The 17351-nt window shown below is 47.4% G+C and overlaps 1 protein-coding gene across 6 annotated transcripts in view; it reads left to right on the top strand.

Annotated features, from left to right (window-relative positions):
- The first annotated feature begins 3254 nt into the window (after positions 1-3254).
- LMX1A (LIM homeobox transcription factor 1 alpha) overlaps positions 3255-17351 on the top strand; it is a 175244-nt gene continuing 161147 nt past the window's right edge. Inside the window, exons 1-3 of one of the 6 annotated variants that reach the window (XM_086394569.1) lie at positions 3255-3859; positions 4615-4712; positions 6941-7127. In XM_086394569.1, the coding sequence (XP_086250695.1) occupies positions 4637-4712; positions 6941-7127 (263 nt within the window). In that variant the 5' untranslated portion in view covers positions 3255-3859; positions 4615-4636. Of the gene's footprint in view, positions 3860-3924; positions 4128-4614; positions 4713-6940; positions 7128-17351 lie in introns of those variants that run through there. The other 5 variants (XM_086394568.1, XM_086394570.1, XM_086394564.1 and 2 more) reach the window with 5 other exon arrangements.

Here is a 17351-nt window from a genome sequence, read left to right as displayed (position 1 = left end):
TCACCAATGATGGCAGCTGGAAGGCCAGCCTGGCAAGGGCTCCACATTTTCTCCTTAAAGCAGACCACCAGGCTTACGACACAGCTTTGAAGTTGCAAGATTTCTGATATTTGGAACAGCTGCCTATCTCTTACCAGGGATAAGTAAGTTTCCACACTTGAGGCCAAAGACCAACTGTATAATTGTAACCTGGGGAAGATGTGGCTGATCAGTAGCCTGTATGGAACAGAACTGAGCAATTGAATCAACAGTGACCAGCCCCTGAAAAGGCTAACAAAAAATCTGACTGTGCTAATGAGTGTTTTATGGCCAGAGGAAGGAGATGAGGCCCGGAACACAGGATCGCTGGAAAGTTGCAACAGGTCTGGCTGTCATAATTTATGAGAGATAGAGAAAAACTGGGGCAGGTTCAGAGCAAAGTGAAGTGGATGGAGAAGACTGCTCTGCCCACATATGACAGATTTTGGAACTAGGATTTGACATTGTGAGTGGCCGGCTCTAAGCAATCAAGGGACCAGAGGTGGCCGTTCTAGGGGAAGCAATTTGACCATATAAATGGAATGGGTGGACCTGATGAGCCTTAAGGTCACTTCCAATTCAAAAAGTCTGTAATTTGGGATGTCTCTTCTAATGTCTGTTTACCCCCACTTGGACAAACTCTTGGAAAAAAATATTTCTTCCTGATAAAAGGGAGAACCTGGCTTATTTTTCATAAAGAGCTTCTGAATGGTGGCTCTGTGTTATCTTTTTCATTAAAAAGGTAAAATAATAGTGTTTGGAAAACACAAGGCAAAAAAGGATGGTTCACAAATAGAAATATGCCTGTTCACTCATTCATGTCACTGAGTGGATTAAGACCACAGTGAAAGAATGTGGTGTAGGAGTGGGATTCATGATCTCTAATTTATTGGCAGAGGTAAGATAAATCATACAAGAGAAAATTCTGAATAAACAAGGTGTATCTTTCTTGGTTTGGGTTTCACAGGTGGCTCAGTGGTGGAAAATCCACCTAACAAAACAGGAGACTTAGGAGATGTGAGTTCGATCCTTGAGTCGGAAAGACCCCCTGGAGAGATGGCGCACCCCGCCCCCCCACTCCAGTATGCTTGCCTGGAGAATCCCATGGACAGAGGAGCCTGGTGGGCTACAGTCCATGGGGTTGCAAAGAGTGGGACACAACTTGGCTACTAAGCACTGCTACTGCTATCTGTATTGGTTTAGACACATCACTTATATCAGTGAGTCTACACTTAGATTCTGCAAAGCACATGATAAGGATACACTGGTTCTACTGCCCATCCCGTTGTCCAAAGGTAGTCTGATTACATTAACTTTAGAATATGAGGGCTTTACAGCCCATATTTCAAAAATATAGCCCTCTCATTTCAAAGGGAAGCACTGTTGGCCAGAGAAATGAACTGATGCTGCAACCGACCTAGTGACAGAGGTGCGGATGGAACTGAGGCCCTTTGACTCCTGACCCGCTGTATTTTCACCTTTACTGAGGCGCTCCCTCTCCCTGCCAAAGGGTGGGTGCATCCCTCATCCATCAGTCAACTGCTTGTTGATCACATATATGTGCCTGGCTTTGCATCAGGGACCCTATGACTTACAATGTATTATCAGACACATCTGCATCCTGCCAGATGCCCAAGAACCATCTAGGGAAAAACATTCCCACCAAATCCTTGGGTAATCTACACTAATCGGCCACTTTCCAGATACAAGGCCCATTTGAAAAAGTTGGGCCACAGATGCAATGAGAATCTACCCACTTTCAGGATATCCTCTAACATAAATATTCTCATCACTGGTTAACATATTTCACAAATTCAAGACCTTCAGTGAAACCAAAACTCTGCTGGGCATTTAAAAATATTCTTTATGATTGTATTTGCCTAACCTTTTTTCTTCCCTAACTTCTATTTTATGTATTATCCTAAGAATCCTTGTAATTTATACACATTTTTTTTTTCCACCTCTTGCTCTACATGAGGTGACAGAAAGGACAAAGGACTGGTGTCAGGGGACATGCCACTAGCCATCTGGGCAACATCAGAGAAATCTCCCAGCCTTGCTAAGCCCTAAAGATTCATCTGAAACAATGGAGAAAACTGTTTGTTCTGCCTACCTCACAGGTTTGTTGTAAAGATCAAGCAAAATCACATGTGTGAAAGGGCCTTGAATAGTGTAAAATAACGTTCAAATGTAAAGCATTAAATTCTTTGCCCTTTTCCCTGCCTTCTCTGAAGTGATATTCAGTGTTTGGCTTGCCCTTACTGGCCTAGCGCACTTACAGTGGGGTCACTGCCCTTAAGCACACTGCAGCAAGCGCTGCCGCTACTTTTTCTTTAAAAATAAGACAGCTGTCCTGTCCTTGGAGCAGGTAATAGGCAAAGCTTGTTCAGTGGCATCTCCTCTGCTCAGGTTCGACGTGCCAAAATGCGTGGCAATGGCAATTCACTTCTATTCAGTTCAGACATGAGGGGCCCCCGGAGAACCCCACTGAATGGAACCTTCCCGTAGTATTCAGACGCCCTCAGTGTTTTGTTTTCATTGCCTGTTAACATTGGGATAATGTCTCCACCTCATAGGGTTGTTGTGAAGATTAAATGAGTTAACTGTGTGACCAAGACTGAAACAAAAGAAATATGCGGTTAAGTATTAGCGGCGTCACGATTTTTCTTTCTTAATTAGCATCTACTTGGGACGCAGAACTGTGCTAACCTCCTGGAATACACAGGAGACAGTTTCTGCTCCTACAGGGGTTAAAGTTCTACCACCGGAGGCTAGGGTTAGGAGGTTTAGTGAATTAACATTCTCCCCACCCCACCCCCAGATACTTTGCTCCGCTAAGAATGCCCCCTTAGCTGACTTCCTGCGCGGTGGTATTCGGAGCTCGTCGCCTTGGGGTCAGATCCCATGTAGTCGCTCCCAGGAGCATGATTCAAGTTCTGGCCTTGGATCCTATGGCATCTGCACACCCCATCCTTGAGAGGCTTTCGAACTGAAACGGTAAACGGCGTTTCCAGCCCAATGGAAGTTGGGAACGTGTGGGGGCCCCGGGTGACCAAGAAGGGGCTTGAAGAACTCTGAGCTTCAGGGTCCCGCAGCCACGCGCGGCAAATTGCTTCTTGGCCTTGTTCGCAGCTCATGAGGTTTGCGGTGGCTGGAGAGCGGCCGCGGAACCAGTGTGCGGGCGCCGCGGTCCAGGTGGCGGCGAGATCTCAGCGAAAACGTAGCGGGGGCGCGGAGCCACGGGCAGCGGCGGCGTCAGCGCGGCCAGAGGTAGCAGTACACGTGGAGAGGAGGAAACTTTGCGTGCCCGGGAGGACAGCATCGGCCGAGGAGCTCACCCGGCGGTGGCCGCGAGGCTGGGCTGCGCCGCGGGGCTGGGAAGGGACTACCGCTGGCCCTCCACGGGACGCGCTCCCAGCCCCCTCCCTGCGCACCCCACCCCCTTCCCTCCGCCGCGCACGCAGCGCCGCGGTCCCTGTCAGAAGCGGCCGGATCCGCCCCAGCCAAGCAGGGCCCGACTCGCACCCAGGACCCTGGGCCTCCGCCTTCGCTCTAGACCGGGAGAAGCATCGGGCCCTCCTCTCCTCCCGAGGAGGACGCGAGCGGGCAGGACGTCCCAACAAGGCCGGCCGCCCGCGGCCACGTCCCGGCCCGGCCCGGGCGCGCCGAGGAGCGGAGCCAGGGGCCGGCGCTCGCTTCGGCTCCCTCCCGGGCGCGCCGGAGCCGGGGGCGGCTGCTCCGGCTGCAGCCTCGAGGGCCTGCGCCTCCCCCTGCCGAAGCTTCCCGCAGCGCTCGGCAACTTCTTTTGGCTCCTGCCACGGGGAGCGAGTTCACCCATCAGGTAAGGAAGGCTGCCTGTTCCTAGGCTCCAGCTCGGGCGGGCGTGTTTCTGAAAGTTGATTTGAAATGCATCCAAGTGTGAGCAGGGCCAGCCGCGCTCCTCCCCGAGGCGACTTCTTCGCTCCTGCAGACGTTCCCTGCACCGGCCGACCGGCGGGCGGACCTCCCTGCGCGCCCCGCACGCTCCTGGCAGATCCCAGCGCCCCGAGTTTGGGAGCTGGCGGGACGCTCTCCGGATCGCTTGCTCTGCCCCTTCTCGGCCGGGGCAGGTGAGGGACGCAACGCTGCCGGTCTGGGCGCGGGCTGTAGACCTCATAGTTCCGCGTGCCTGGGCTCGGCCCCGCGAGGGAAACTACCCACTCCTTTATCTCTTACACTAGTAGCTGGGTTCCCGCCGAGGCATCCCTAGGGCCCTGACTGGTATAGGTTGGGGCGGAGTCGAACTCGGGGTGGGGAAACCTGGGGCTGGGGACCTGGTGAGGGGGTGGGGGACAGGGGCAGGAGAAACGCAGTTGGGGGGCGGAGGCCTAAGTACTTAACGCGTTGGCTTCGAATGAAATCAGATCAGTCCGAGCAGTTCGCTGTGACTGCTTTCTCTCTTCCTAGCCCACATTTCTCTTGGCTGAATTCTACCCTCGCAGCTCGTTCTGGTCACCCTGGACACTCCCTCCGTCCTTTCCCAGGAGTGCGGCGGCTTGCGTGTGCCGCGTCCTGAAGGGCTCAGACGCCCAAAGCGTCGTTTCCTCTCGTCTACAGGTCCTCCCCGCGCGGTCCGAACATGCTGGACGGCCTGAAGATGGAGGAGAACTTCCAAAGCGCCATCGAAACGTCGGCCTCCTTCTCCTCGCTGCTGGGTGAGTGTTCAGGCCGTGCGCCTCGGGCGCACAGTCTTTCCTCCACGCCCCAGCTCTGGCGTCCAGCTCGCTGGGACACAGCAGTAGGGGAGCTAGCGCCCCGCTTCGTACACTCAGTTGAGCTTACTCCCTATCTGTCAGAACCTGTGGGTCCTTCCCACCCTAAACCGACCAGCTGCCCCAGGCCTCTTGCGCCGGGCACCGAACTCCCCAGAGCCGCGAGGGGCGGGCGAGCTTGCTCGCGGGCATTTGAATGGCAAGTGATTAAAAATACCCAAGGATGGATTTTTAATCATAGAGCTGATCGACATCTCATAAATGCCGCCCTCTTTTCGGAGACTTAGGGATGAGCACACAAACCCGAGGTCCAAAGCACCCAAGTTCGAGACGGCTTCTTGCCTCCAACTCCAGCCCCAGTCTCAGCCGCGAGCACCGCCAAGAGGCTTTTCCGGGCGGGTGGGCAGCGCATCGCGGGGATTAGCCCGCGCGGCGGGGCCCTAGCCTCGGCTTTAATTAACTGGTGCCGGATCTCTCGTCTCGCGGGTCCCGCTGCCTCTTGGGTCTCCCCAGTCCCTTCGCAGTGACTACGGAGGAGCGGCGAACCCAGGGCCTCAACCCATACGCGGGTCAAACCGAACCGAAGCCAGGGATTCTCACTCCCACCTTGCCGCCCTCGATGCTTTTCAAGTTTGGTGAAGGGTGTTTTAATTTTTTTTAGCGGGGGAGCGGGGTTTCGTTTTGTCATTTAAACTTCTTGCCCCTTTTCCTAACTCGGAACAGCTAGAGCGGGGTGTAGGCGGAGGATGAGACAGTTCGGCTGGAGAAACCGGACTGAGAGAGGATATCCTCCCCCCACCCCGCCCCCCAACTCCCCAGATGAAACGAAATCGCGTGCACCGCGTTCCCCTCTTTGGACCGCCTTTTCAGAAACTTCCCGACTCCATACAGCCTCGGAAGAGCCAGAGAATCAGAGCTGACCCGGAGGGTCAGGGCTAGCGTTCAGCGGGCATCACGGCGAGTCCGGTGCTCCCTGCCCGCCTCAGGTCCGCTCTCTGCGCCCGGGGTCGCGGCCCTAGATGCCGAGACAGGGCAGAAAAAAATAGGAAACATTTTAAAGAGCTCGCTACCTCTAGCAGTGCCTGCCTGAATCCCAAGGTGACTGGGCCCGCTCCTGAGCCGATAGCCGTGTCTCCTAAGGGGAAAGGGGCCAAGTGTAGCAGGGAAACCGGGAAGCGTCAGGCCCTTTGGGACATCTCTCGCAAAAGTATTGTTACCGGGGAACAAAGCCTTCTCTAAATAAAACGTGCCGACAAAGTGACAGAGGTGGCCGAGCATCCCACAACCCTAAAAACAAAAACAAAACTAACCCTCCCAATCCGCACCCGAAAACTAAAGGAACAAAACGGACGCAAGTGCAAAGGTTAGGATTGAGAAGAGTCCTTTTCCCTCTGAGTCGGTTTGGGTTTGGTTTAGCCCTCTTTCGTGGCTGCTAAGCTCGCCTGATTCCAGGAACACTGGCCCGACACTGCAGTGTCTTGGAGTCCTGATTCTTTACTCCCCCCACCCCCCTTTTCTCCGTTTTGATGTTTCTTAATTATGAAAAAACCCATCTGCAATTTGCGGGCCATCCAGCAGTTTGGGGCTCTTTGGTTTGAACAATACCGTTTGCCTAGGGCGGGAATGGTATTTTCTTGCAGGCATGGGACTTTTTAGGAAGCAAAGAAAATGTATAAAGTTTTCCTCCAAATAAATAGAACAAAATTGCATTTTAGCAAAGGATAAAACCAAACAACAACAGAAAAGAATTATTTTTACACACTCATAGTTTTAATCATAGACAATGGAGACAAGCATGGTGAATTATTTGATGACTAGCTGATTAACCTGGGAGCACAAATTTATTTGTAGGCTGATTTTTACATGAGGTGTGCAGGATTGTGCATACCTGGATAGGTTTGATAATTAAAGGCAACTTATTGATTTCTCCCCCTTCCCCTGGTAGAATTTAAAACCTTCCCAAATAGTCCCTGTTTATCAGAAACGCTATTTGGTTTGATTTTGTTGTGCTCTCCAAATCTCGGCTTGGATGTTTAGCAGGGGGCTTTCCAGGGTGGGGCCCGCGGGGGTAATCCGTGAGTGTGGAGTGATGGATCTGTAGAGGGTCCGGCTGGGTGTGGTGGGGTGCTGGGCCAGCGCGGCTCATCGGTGGACGTCTGTTGGTGCTGTAGGCAGAGCGGTGAGCCCGAAGTCTGTCTGCGAGGGCTGTCAACGGGTCATCTCGGATAGGTTTCTGCTGCGGCTCAACGACAGCTTCTGGCATGAGCAGTGCGTGCAGTGTGCCTCCTGCAAAGAGCCCCTGGAGACCACCTGCTTCTACCGGGACAAGAAGCTCTACTGCAAGTATGACTATGAGAAGTAAGTGCCCGCGCCTCGGATCGCCTCCCCCACACCGCATCAGCGAGCCCGGGAGACCCTGTCCTTCTTTACCCCTCATCTGCTTCTGGAAGGTGCAGGATACACCCGCGTGCTCAGATACGCAAGTGCCCATTCTCTTCCATCCTGTAAGCTCCCCGGGGCAGCGGAGGACTGCGCCCATGGGCGCGGTAGCGGCTGGGGCCCGACAGAAGCGCCAAGGGATGGCTTTCTCTATGGTCTGCTCGTCCAGTTTTCTGGACCTGGCCATTCCCCCGAGGACACTCCATTGTGGACACTCCTATCCCATCCCATCGACCTTGTTTCTCCCTTCCCCGCTTCACTGGGGTGCCCTGGGGGCGGGGGAGGGGGGGCGGAGCTGCCAGTGGCCCACCTCTGCTCTCCGGTTCCCTCTCCACCTTACCCACCTGTCTGTGCCACCCAGACGCTTATGCGCAGAGCTGAGGCAGTCTCAATCCCACAGCTTGGATGCCCTGTGCTCCTTCCTTCCTTGACTTTGTCCACTGGGGTCCCCAACAGATTGAGCTTCAGGCACAAAGCTGTTGCTCCTTTGAACTCCGAGGCGACGCACACCCTGCTGGCTTTTTCGCTCCCTGTATTCTCCCTACCCCTTACACCGTTTTTTCCAAAACCCTCGGGCCACACGGGCAGCCAGACCACGTCTTCCATCCTCTGCCATCTCCCTAATTCCTGTCTGGGGGTGCGTTTCTGCCGCTCGGCAGGTTCGACATGGACCGGTCTTGGCCGGTCGACATGAACGTTCTGGTGTGTGATGAGGAGAGTTACGAACCAGGTATTTAGGGAAGTGGACTATTTCAATTCTAGATCTTCATAATGTCTAAAGCCTGGATGACACTGGGGAATGGAAGTTTGAAGGATTTGCTGGTTCCGGCCAGGCCCGCCCTGGAGTTGCTTAGTAAAGCTAAGCAGAGGGTGGGGTGGGGAGACACTACTTTTCCGGGTCAAAAATGGCTAAATAATGGGGACACTGACTTCACAGAGACGTGGAGGGTATTGAAGCAAAGAAAAATGGCTGAAACGGAGGCCTCTGCTTTTGTACTCTGGACTGGTATAAGTGACGGAGTGCCCTGGGGGCACGTGCGCAGGAAAATTCCGCATTTGTCACTGGTGAATCAAAGGGACAGCAGTATATGAGGAAAATCAAGGGAGGTTTAGTGTTCATGAAAAACAGTTCCTATGATGTTATTAAAAACACACCATGAAATGAGGTGTGCAGGGAAAATCTCGGTATAACACAGAAAAGCTCAGAGAGAGAACAGAAATATCTTCTTTTTTTGCATTGCCTCTGAGGTTTACTGCAAACTGACAAAGTCATCAGATCCAGTGACCACACACAGAAATTCTTTCTGCTACTCACACTCCTTTGATACAGTATTCCTGCATTTTACCCCTATGTGGATGGAGTACTGGACATTTTGCTTTGTTTTGAAAAGATAACTACATTTTTCAGCACACAAAAAATAGAGGTCTGATTTTGAATGAGTTGAGCAATACAGAAATAAGGGGAAAGCACATCACCATTACCCAAAGTGGTAACATTGGGTATAGTTGTACATTTTTAAAAAAGATGTGCCTGTATCTGGTCTTGATTGTTCATTGCCCTAGTGTCTGAGTGAAAAGTGCGACTTTTAGGTAAAAAAGCAAATTTTGCACACACAACTTAAAGTACCACCTTTGGATAAAGCTTCTGCTCACCCCCCCCCGCCCCCCGCCCCCGTTGCCATCTGAAAGTTTTGGGATTGCGTAGACCCAATCTTTATCTTTGTGCTTATAGATTACTGAAATGTCCACATCCTTCAGGCACAACACCAGCAAATTCAAAAGTATGGGAGCTTAGGAAAGGATTTGGGTGGTGAATTTCTATTCTGTTTGTGAAAAAAAAATCACGAATCAAAGAAGGCTTACGGGTCAACACAGCTGTCTGGCCAGTCAAATCTTCTTTAAGGAAGTCAGGCTGTGTCAAGAGGAGAAGAAACAGTTGTTGTAAAGTACTTAACACAGCAATGTCCCTTCACTGCAGCCTCCCAGGTTTGGCGGCGGTTTGGGGCTTATTAGCCCACTAGGGTCAGTTCTTCCTGCACAAAGCTATTTCTGCAAAGGGAAAATTGCAGGGATCAACTTGCCAGCTGTTGGCCAGAACCAAGAAGATTTTACAGAGTAGTGTGAGCTACATTGTTCAGAGAGGTGTTGATGTTACCATGAGGGCTTTTAATTTTGATTTTAACACAGATGTCCAAAATGGAGTTGCTTATCTCTTTTGCTCACCATCAGCACTTGTGTGTGCCCAGCGCCGCCATTGTCTTTTAATTTTATTACGGTTTTTCTCTACTGCCCTCCATCCATATCCCATTCTTCTTTCAACCAAACCGGGATGTAGTATATGTGATAATCTTAATGGCATTAGCCTTCATGGTAGTTGCTGTAAAATGGGAAGGGTGGGGGGTTGTTTGTTTGTTTTAAAATTAGGCTCAAGACATTTTCCTTTATTCAGCAAGCTCTTTGAGCTTCTACAGGCAAGGAAGTAGACTTGGTGATGGGAAAATACTGAGAAAATATCTCAAAGCCTGCCTTCAGGAGGCTTATAGCCTATATTATCCTAGCTATTGAGTATTTATTGTAAACCTCTACTTAGACCATAGGACTAAGTATTGAATAGAAGTTGTCTGGAAGAAATTTATCCTCTGGGGGATGCAATTTAGTGTTAGATAATAGTCATAAAACAGAGCACATTTCCTCTTTCACAAATGCATTTATAAAGATAGTTTTTGCCTTTTTCCTAGAATCTTTTTAAAAATTTGAGGCCTAGCCAAGGCGAATGGAGAGGAAATTAAGATAGAAGTTAAAGCTGTAGGACAACACTAGTGGTGAATTATGGAACAATTCATAGAAATGAAATTCAGGCAGTGCCCTTGTCTCCAGAATAAATGAAGTTCAAATGCTATTTTTACACATTAAAAAAAACCATATAGCTAATGTGCAGTCTTCAGTGGAGTTCATAAACATATTGACACAGTGGCCTTATCATATTTATGTCAGCCATTTGTATGTACATTTCTGACTGTTGGGCACTTTTGCATTTGAATTATGAACTGCCTGTTCATGGTGTCAGACAGCCAGTTAAAATGTGAAAATTCTACTCTATCAACTAGTTGTTACATCTTCTTGATGTCAAACACCACATTTGTCTAATTTTTAAAAACTGAATCGACAGTGGCATTTTAGACGTACAACCATCCATTTGAGGACTTCAGGGCATTTCGTTAAATATTTGTCTCATACGTTATGACACTCTTAGGAATAATTTATCTTCTCAGCATCCAAAACAAATAAGCATTTAAAGTTGGAGTGTAGAAAACTGATATATGAATATCCAGAAATTAAGAACTGGAGGTGACCTTTATTGTGCATGACATGCCATCAAAGAAAAATGGCTAGTTCAGTGGGATGATACGTGCACAGAATTGCTGAAGGAGCGTCCTGTCACGTAGAACTCAGGTGTTATAGGTGTGAACGCTTAAACGTTGGACTCAACTGTCTTTGACAGTTCTTGAAAGTTAGCAAATAACCAAAGTGTTTTTCAGCTTGGGGAAACTTCTACTTGTATAACTATTGTTCCCTATTTAACTGAGTCCTCCAGGATCTGGTTAGTTTGGAGTTTTCCCTGAATGTCTTCCAGACAAATACTGTAGCTGGACTTAAGTTGGAGACAGGAGAGGCTGCTGATTAACAGGAATGTGGTGATACAATAGATAATTAAGGTTTCTGGAAGAGATCCCACATTTAAATCAAATTTATATTGTTTCTTTCATGTGTCTGGCGGCTCTGTGTGTCAGGCAGGGCCCTCTCCCCTCACATATGAAGTTTATCATCATCCCTTAGATTGTTCTGGACATCCTAGGAGCAGTGTGGGATACTATTGCTGTCATCAGGGCTCCTCTTATAGCATGGTAACTCCCCACATGTCAGCAAATCGCAGGTCTTGGGAAACCTTCTCTCAGAGGGCCAGTCCATGTCCCCCCCCTTCTTTTGGAGCAGACCAACTTTTCTGAAGAAAGGGACTCCAATGAAGTGAGGTGCATATCCCTCATTAGAACTTTCTCTGTATCTTTCTTTTGACCTGCTGATTGGCAGCCCCACGGAGAAAACGGCTGAGGTAATGATCTCTATTAGGATCAGTAATGGACTAATATTGGATTTTATCAAGGTAGTGTAGGAGGTGTGTAGGGAGGAGAGTTAGTTTGGTTTTATTACTGTGACATTACTTGGAGATTAAAATTGGACATCAGTTCCTCATAAAAGGAGCCCGCAGATGAAATTACAGAGGCAGTTGTTAGATTTTTACTTCATCTTCTGTTGGCCCCATGCCTGGCATGGTAAAATTTAGGCATATAAAAATCAAACACAGCTAGGTATTAAATTGATGTGTGCATTAAATTGCAGGGGGCTCTTAGCTTGGGATAAGCATTGTCCATGGTCTGCGACTGTGTTTGTGCAAGCTGACTTATCTCTTTTTTTATTTAAAGGGTGATTGGAAACAGTCTTTGTTCAGAGGTGTTTTCTCTTTTTATATGAATTGGTCCCTAGGTAGGATTTTCTGAATCTCAGACTTCAAATGTTGAAAGAAAATTAGAGAGTAGGAGTAGATATTAATAGTATTCTGGGGATTAGATATGAACATTTCCTTTCAGAGTAGGCTTGTGGGATTCTTTTTATCCTTAACGTAAATTGAGCACATTAAAAAAAAAGTTATTTATTCAACTCAGTTTTGCATACTATAGAATTCTGGGATTTTGTCATCCACCCAGCTAAGGAGCTGCTTTTGCCGTTCAGATTTCAGTGACGAGAGCTCTTCTGATAATTCATTGTTTGTGTTGCTTTTTAGTTTCATTTTTCTTATTTATAACTTTTGTGTGACCCCAAATACTGTTACTAATTTTAGAGAGCCCTCTTCACTGTTGCTTTTATTTCTTGGAGGGTTTTTTGAAGTTAATGAGTAGCTACTGTTTCTCTAATGAGAACAATTCCCTTCATTAAATTATCAGCTAATTATTTTTTATGGTCAAAGAAATGATTTGGATTCTAATGTTCAGAAGTGAGAAAATAGACAAGAATTTAAAATACTCATTATATTTCCAGGAATTTATTAAAGCATCTTGGGGTAAATTCGTATACAAGATGTCATTGTTGTGTTATATCAAGTTCGAAATAATCCATATTAAGTTGATTGTTAAGTATATTGTACAGTACTGGGAAACGGACCATGGCGGGTAAAGTACAATCACAGCCACCGTAGAAAGAGTTAAAAATAATTTGAGTTAACTATGAAATCTTAGCTGTACTTAAATGCTTTGAATTTTTTTTTTTTTTTTTTTAACATCTTTCTAACATGCCCGCCTCTTCAGATGAGAGTTCTTGGTAAGCCACTTACAGGGTGGGATAAGGAAGATTAGGGACTGTGTGGGGTGATGAGTGCCTCCCCCACCCCCAAAAGAAGCAGAAAGTTTCCTGTATGGGATAGTCCTGTCCTATTTCCAGCATAACCTGAGGCTTCCCCCTAGGGAATGAATGCCCTATATGTTTTTCTGAAAGTTTCTTAGCAATTATAGAACAGTATTGCTTGCAGTCTTTTCAGATTCCATTTGGGAAAGTTGGTAATTTTAGGAGCCAAATGTAGAAAGGTAGTGGAGGAAAGAGGCCCTTTCCCCTTGGTGCTTGTTTCTGAAACTGACAGAGAAACTTGGTGTGCCTTGTAATTTACATTTTTCCCCTTCATCTCCTCCACGACTAGCGCGATGTGGGACAGTTTAGCCAATTCATCACAATTAGAATTAGTCGTGTTATCTTTAACCAATGTCAGCTGCAGCGTTGTGTCTCTTTGTCATATATTAAATGAAACCTAGCCAACTGTCTTGCTGAAATGAAGTGAACACCTTCCAAATGTCAAATTGTTATTTTAGTCAAGCACAATTATCTGTCTCTATATTTTTAACCAAGTTGAAATTAATAAAATTGCTCTGGCCCTGGCATTAATTAGCAGGAGGATTAGAGCTATATCAGCTAAAAACGAGGTGTAAACACTGTAATCTTACTGCATGTTTGTTTTCACACTACTGAAAATAAATAAAATGAGACTTAGGATAGGGATTAAGTTTCTTTTGGCATTAGACAGCAGATGCAATTGGAATGCAGCAGAAACACTGAAGTATTAGTGAAGACGTTATAGGAAGAATACAACTGTGGCTCAGCATTGGTTTCCTACCTTCTGGGTATACATGGTCCCATCGCAAATAGCCCCATCTGGGTAGTTAAAAGAGGATTTAAAAAAACTACTTCCATGCTATACTTTTCAGTGGTGAACAAGGCAACCAGATTATCTGTAGGGCTTGTCACCTGGCTGCCATGCTCGGATTAGCTAGAATTTAATGAAGCCCTTGCCAGACTCCCCATTATTGCACCATAATGTCATAACAACTAAAAATACAGAGTGGACTGTGCTTTTCCTCGTCCTTAACTAAAGTCACATGAAAGAGTTTGGTCTCTTCTAGCCTTTCAAGATTCCAGTTGGGGGATCCTATTTTTGGATAACAGTAAATATGTCTGGCTTTTCTGACTCCTGAGGCCTCCAGTGGCTTTCCAGCCTGTTAGATTTGTGTTTTATCATCATTACCCTGTAATGGACAAGCCCTGGCTAGATATCTGGCCACTATGGGTTGGAAACATTTTCTGATGGGCCAGTTAAACTCTTAATATTAAAAAAAAAATACTTTTGACATTCAGCACATGGAATAGCACGTGGAATGGACCATGTGCTATATCTGACTTCACATCTAGCTGCATCCCATTCAGCCTCCCCTTCACTCCCCTATGTCCTGTGGAATTCTACTAACTTGACTCTTGAAGGCACGTGAGGACTCTTAAATATCATCTCATCATGGCCTCATTTTTCTGCCAGGCCAACCTTATCCTTATGGACTGTTGCATGTGTATGTGCTAAGTCGTGTCAGTCATGTCTGAGTCTTTGTGACCCTATGGATTGTAGCCTGCCAGGTGCCTCTGTCCATGGGGTTCTCAAGACCACAATACTGGACTGGGTTGTCTTGTCCTCCTCCAGGGGATCTTCCTGACCCGGGGATCAAACCCACGTCTCTTGTATCTCCTGCATTGGCAGGCAGGTTCTTTACAACTAGTGCCTCCTAGGAATCCTCTTTCAATTTTTCTCACTTGGAGGAAACAACTTTGTCTTTTAGACGCACAAAATAACGGTCCATCCAGTTATGGGAGCAGAATTCAACTGCAGCAGCTGGTGAGGGACGTTATGCCCAGGTTTGCGTGATCTCATGACCATACTGTCTGGGTGACCAATTAGGGGCCCCTGAACATCTTTCTGAGTGTGCCTGGCACTTTCATGGATGCTGTGTTATGTTTTTCGGTGGGTCAGAGATGTGCCTGAGTCTGATGTTGTCACCAATAAACCAGGACAAGGAGTCATTTGGTGAGAAGCCTGGCTAGCATTCTCATAGCGTGTACTCATGCTCAATTTTTTTGGCTACTTCTCGGGTTGTCACACTTCTCCACCTGGAAAGAATCATCTTGTATCTCCCAAGTACTGCTGCTGCAGTGAGAAGGGGTCTTTAGAGCAGCCTCCTCCCATCATCCCTTTCAGTTATACCATAGCCACTCCTTGACTCACAATGCTCTTGCCTCCTCCCTCTCCAGCCTCAGGAACCTTTAAAAGGATTTTTCAAAACAAAACAAAACAAAACACCCCCTCCTGAACTCCAGATTAGCCTCTTAAGCTCATTAAAGTTCCTTTAAATACCAAAATGTTGGGCTCCTGGGGACTATCCCCCCAAACCATATTTTCATTCTTAACATTGCTGTCATTCACTGTGCAGCAGATTAAGGCCAGCTCCCTCTGGGCTCAGAAGCGGTTCCCCCTGTCTCTGCAGGAGGGTCCAAATATGTCTTTGTTTGAGGCCTGAACCTGAGTGGAAGCTGATGCCAGCTTGGCTGGGGGCCCCCAGCTCCTGGGTGGAGAGGAGGTTGATGTCTTTGCGGATAGGATGGGGCCCAGAAAGGGGAATGGGCAGGTGAGTGGTCAAGGTGTGGCTCGTACAGTTTGGGGGAGCTTGGTAGTCATGGGGCCCTCTCCCAGTTGCTGGGGAGAACCAGGAATAGGCAAAACTTAGAGGATTGTCCTTGCCTGAGGGAGTCGGGTGGCTTTGGGGTCTCTTTTGATCGGGACCCAACAGAGGCACTAGAGCCCAGTTTCTGTTGACACCCAGGCCTTGCCGGCTGCCACTGTCCAGAGGTGGACTTGTACAGCCGCACCTGCCTTTTGCTTGCAGCTTGCTCCCTTCTTCATTTCAACCCCCTTTCCAAAGGGCCTCCATAATAATTCTTCCCCTCTGTCGTTTCAGGCTTCCTTCCCTAAAGCTGGCTCTTGGGGAGAGCTTTCTGGTTTTGACAGTGGAACAAATCCTTTTTAACACAACCGTCGAGAGTTTCCTCCCCTGCTGCTGGCTCCCCCCACCGCTTCTCCCCTGCCCCTCCTCACGTTGTAGCAGGGATTCCTGTTGTGCACGGATTCCCTGTGCCTGCGTGGTGACAGCCTGCTGTCCTTACTGGGATGATGTCGTGGTAGCGCCTCCTCGGTGGTGCCTGAAGTAGCCTGAAGTAGACTTTGGAAATCTAAAGGGGAAGAGCATCCCGGGAGACCCTTCCCTGCGCGCGTTTGTGCTTGGTCTCCGCCCCTGCCTTTCCCCTGGGGATCTGTGTAACTGGAAGCCCCCAATTCAACCACAGCACTGGTTTTCCAACCCCATTTTCAGGGTCTCAACTTTCAGCTCAGCCTTGCATTCTTGCTTATCTTATACTCTGAACCCATCTTATGACCTTTTAATTTCCAAATTATGCTGTATACAGGTTAGAGCCTACTCTCCACTATCTGTCAAAATGGAGAGGATATTATGAAATATCACATTGGGATATACATGATAATGTGTACCTTCCAAAGGTACTTTTTAACTGAAAGGGTGTTCTCTCAAAGGAATAACTATCTTATGGTAGAATTTTAGGCCCTAGAATGGGATCAGTAGATAATTTTGGGCAGAATGCAAGTATCACTTTGTCAGACGCTTTCCTATTTGTATGTGAGGCCAGCCGTGATTCCACACCCACTCCTTTTCTTCTGGATTTTATTTTCTTTTTGTTCTGTTATTGGTTGGGATCTTCGATTTTAGAAGTCCATGTCCATAGATGGGAGAGGATTGGACAGGTGAATATGAATGGCTTGGGCACTCCACAGCTCTCTCCATTACTGGAAAAATAATTTGGAACACATGTCCCACTGTCGAGTGATATCCAAGCCACAATTTCCTCATCCACACAAAGGAATAGAATAATAACAACTTCATAGAGTTGTTGTGAGAATTAAAAAAGATAATGAACTTCGAAAACCTCTTGGTGAAATGTGGAGAACTATATATGCTTGGGTATTATTATTGTTGGTTTTTTAATATGAGTAAAAGAATGCATATTCTTAGGAGCTGTGTATAATAACTCAACACAGTCTCGTGGTTAAGAGCATAAACTCTGGAGCCAGAGTGTCTGGGACCAAATTCTTGCTCTGCTGCTCACTAGCTGTGTTACCTTGGACTGAGGTCATGCTTTCTCTGTGCATGGGGATGAGTTTTCTCTCTTTAAAATGGGGATAAGTACCAGCCTCACAAATTTACAGTTAAAAGATAGATTAGCACTAGAGACATGAAGCATGATATAATAAATAAGACAAACACTGCTATATGTTATATATGAACATTGTTAAGAGTAACAAGGAAAACTATTTTTCCTATTTTAAAAAAGTTTGTATCCATATGAGATGATGAATATTCACCACATTTATTGTGGTAATTTTTTTCTGATGTGTTTAAGTTGGGTCATTATGTTGTACACCTTAAACTTATACACTGCCTGTATGCGTGCTAAGTCACTTCAGGCGTGTCTGACTCTTTGCAACCTTATGGACTGTGGCCCACCAGGCTTCTCTGCCCATAGGATTCTCCAGGCAAGAATACTGGAGTGGGTTTCCATGCCCTCCTCCAAGGGATCTTCCCCACCCAGGGATTAAATCTTCGTCTCTTATCTCCTGCAGGCAGGTTCTTTATAGCATATTCAGTGCTATAT

This window comes from Bos grunniens, chromosome 3 (assembly GCF_055505025.1).
Source record: "Bos grunniens cultivar Pamir isolate PY7600 chromosome 3, Bosgru_T2T1.0, whole genome shotgun sequence".
In the NCBI taxonomy this organism is placed as follows: domain Eukaryota; kingdom Metazoa; phylum Chordata; class Mammalia; order Artiodactyla; family Bovidae; genus Bos; species Bos grunniens.
This window is presented reverse-complemented; position numbering and strand designations above follow the sequence as displayed.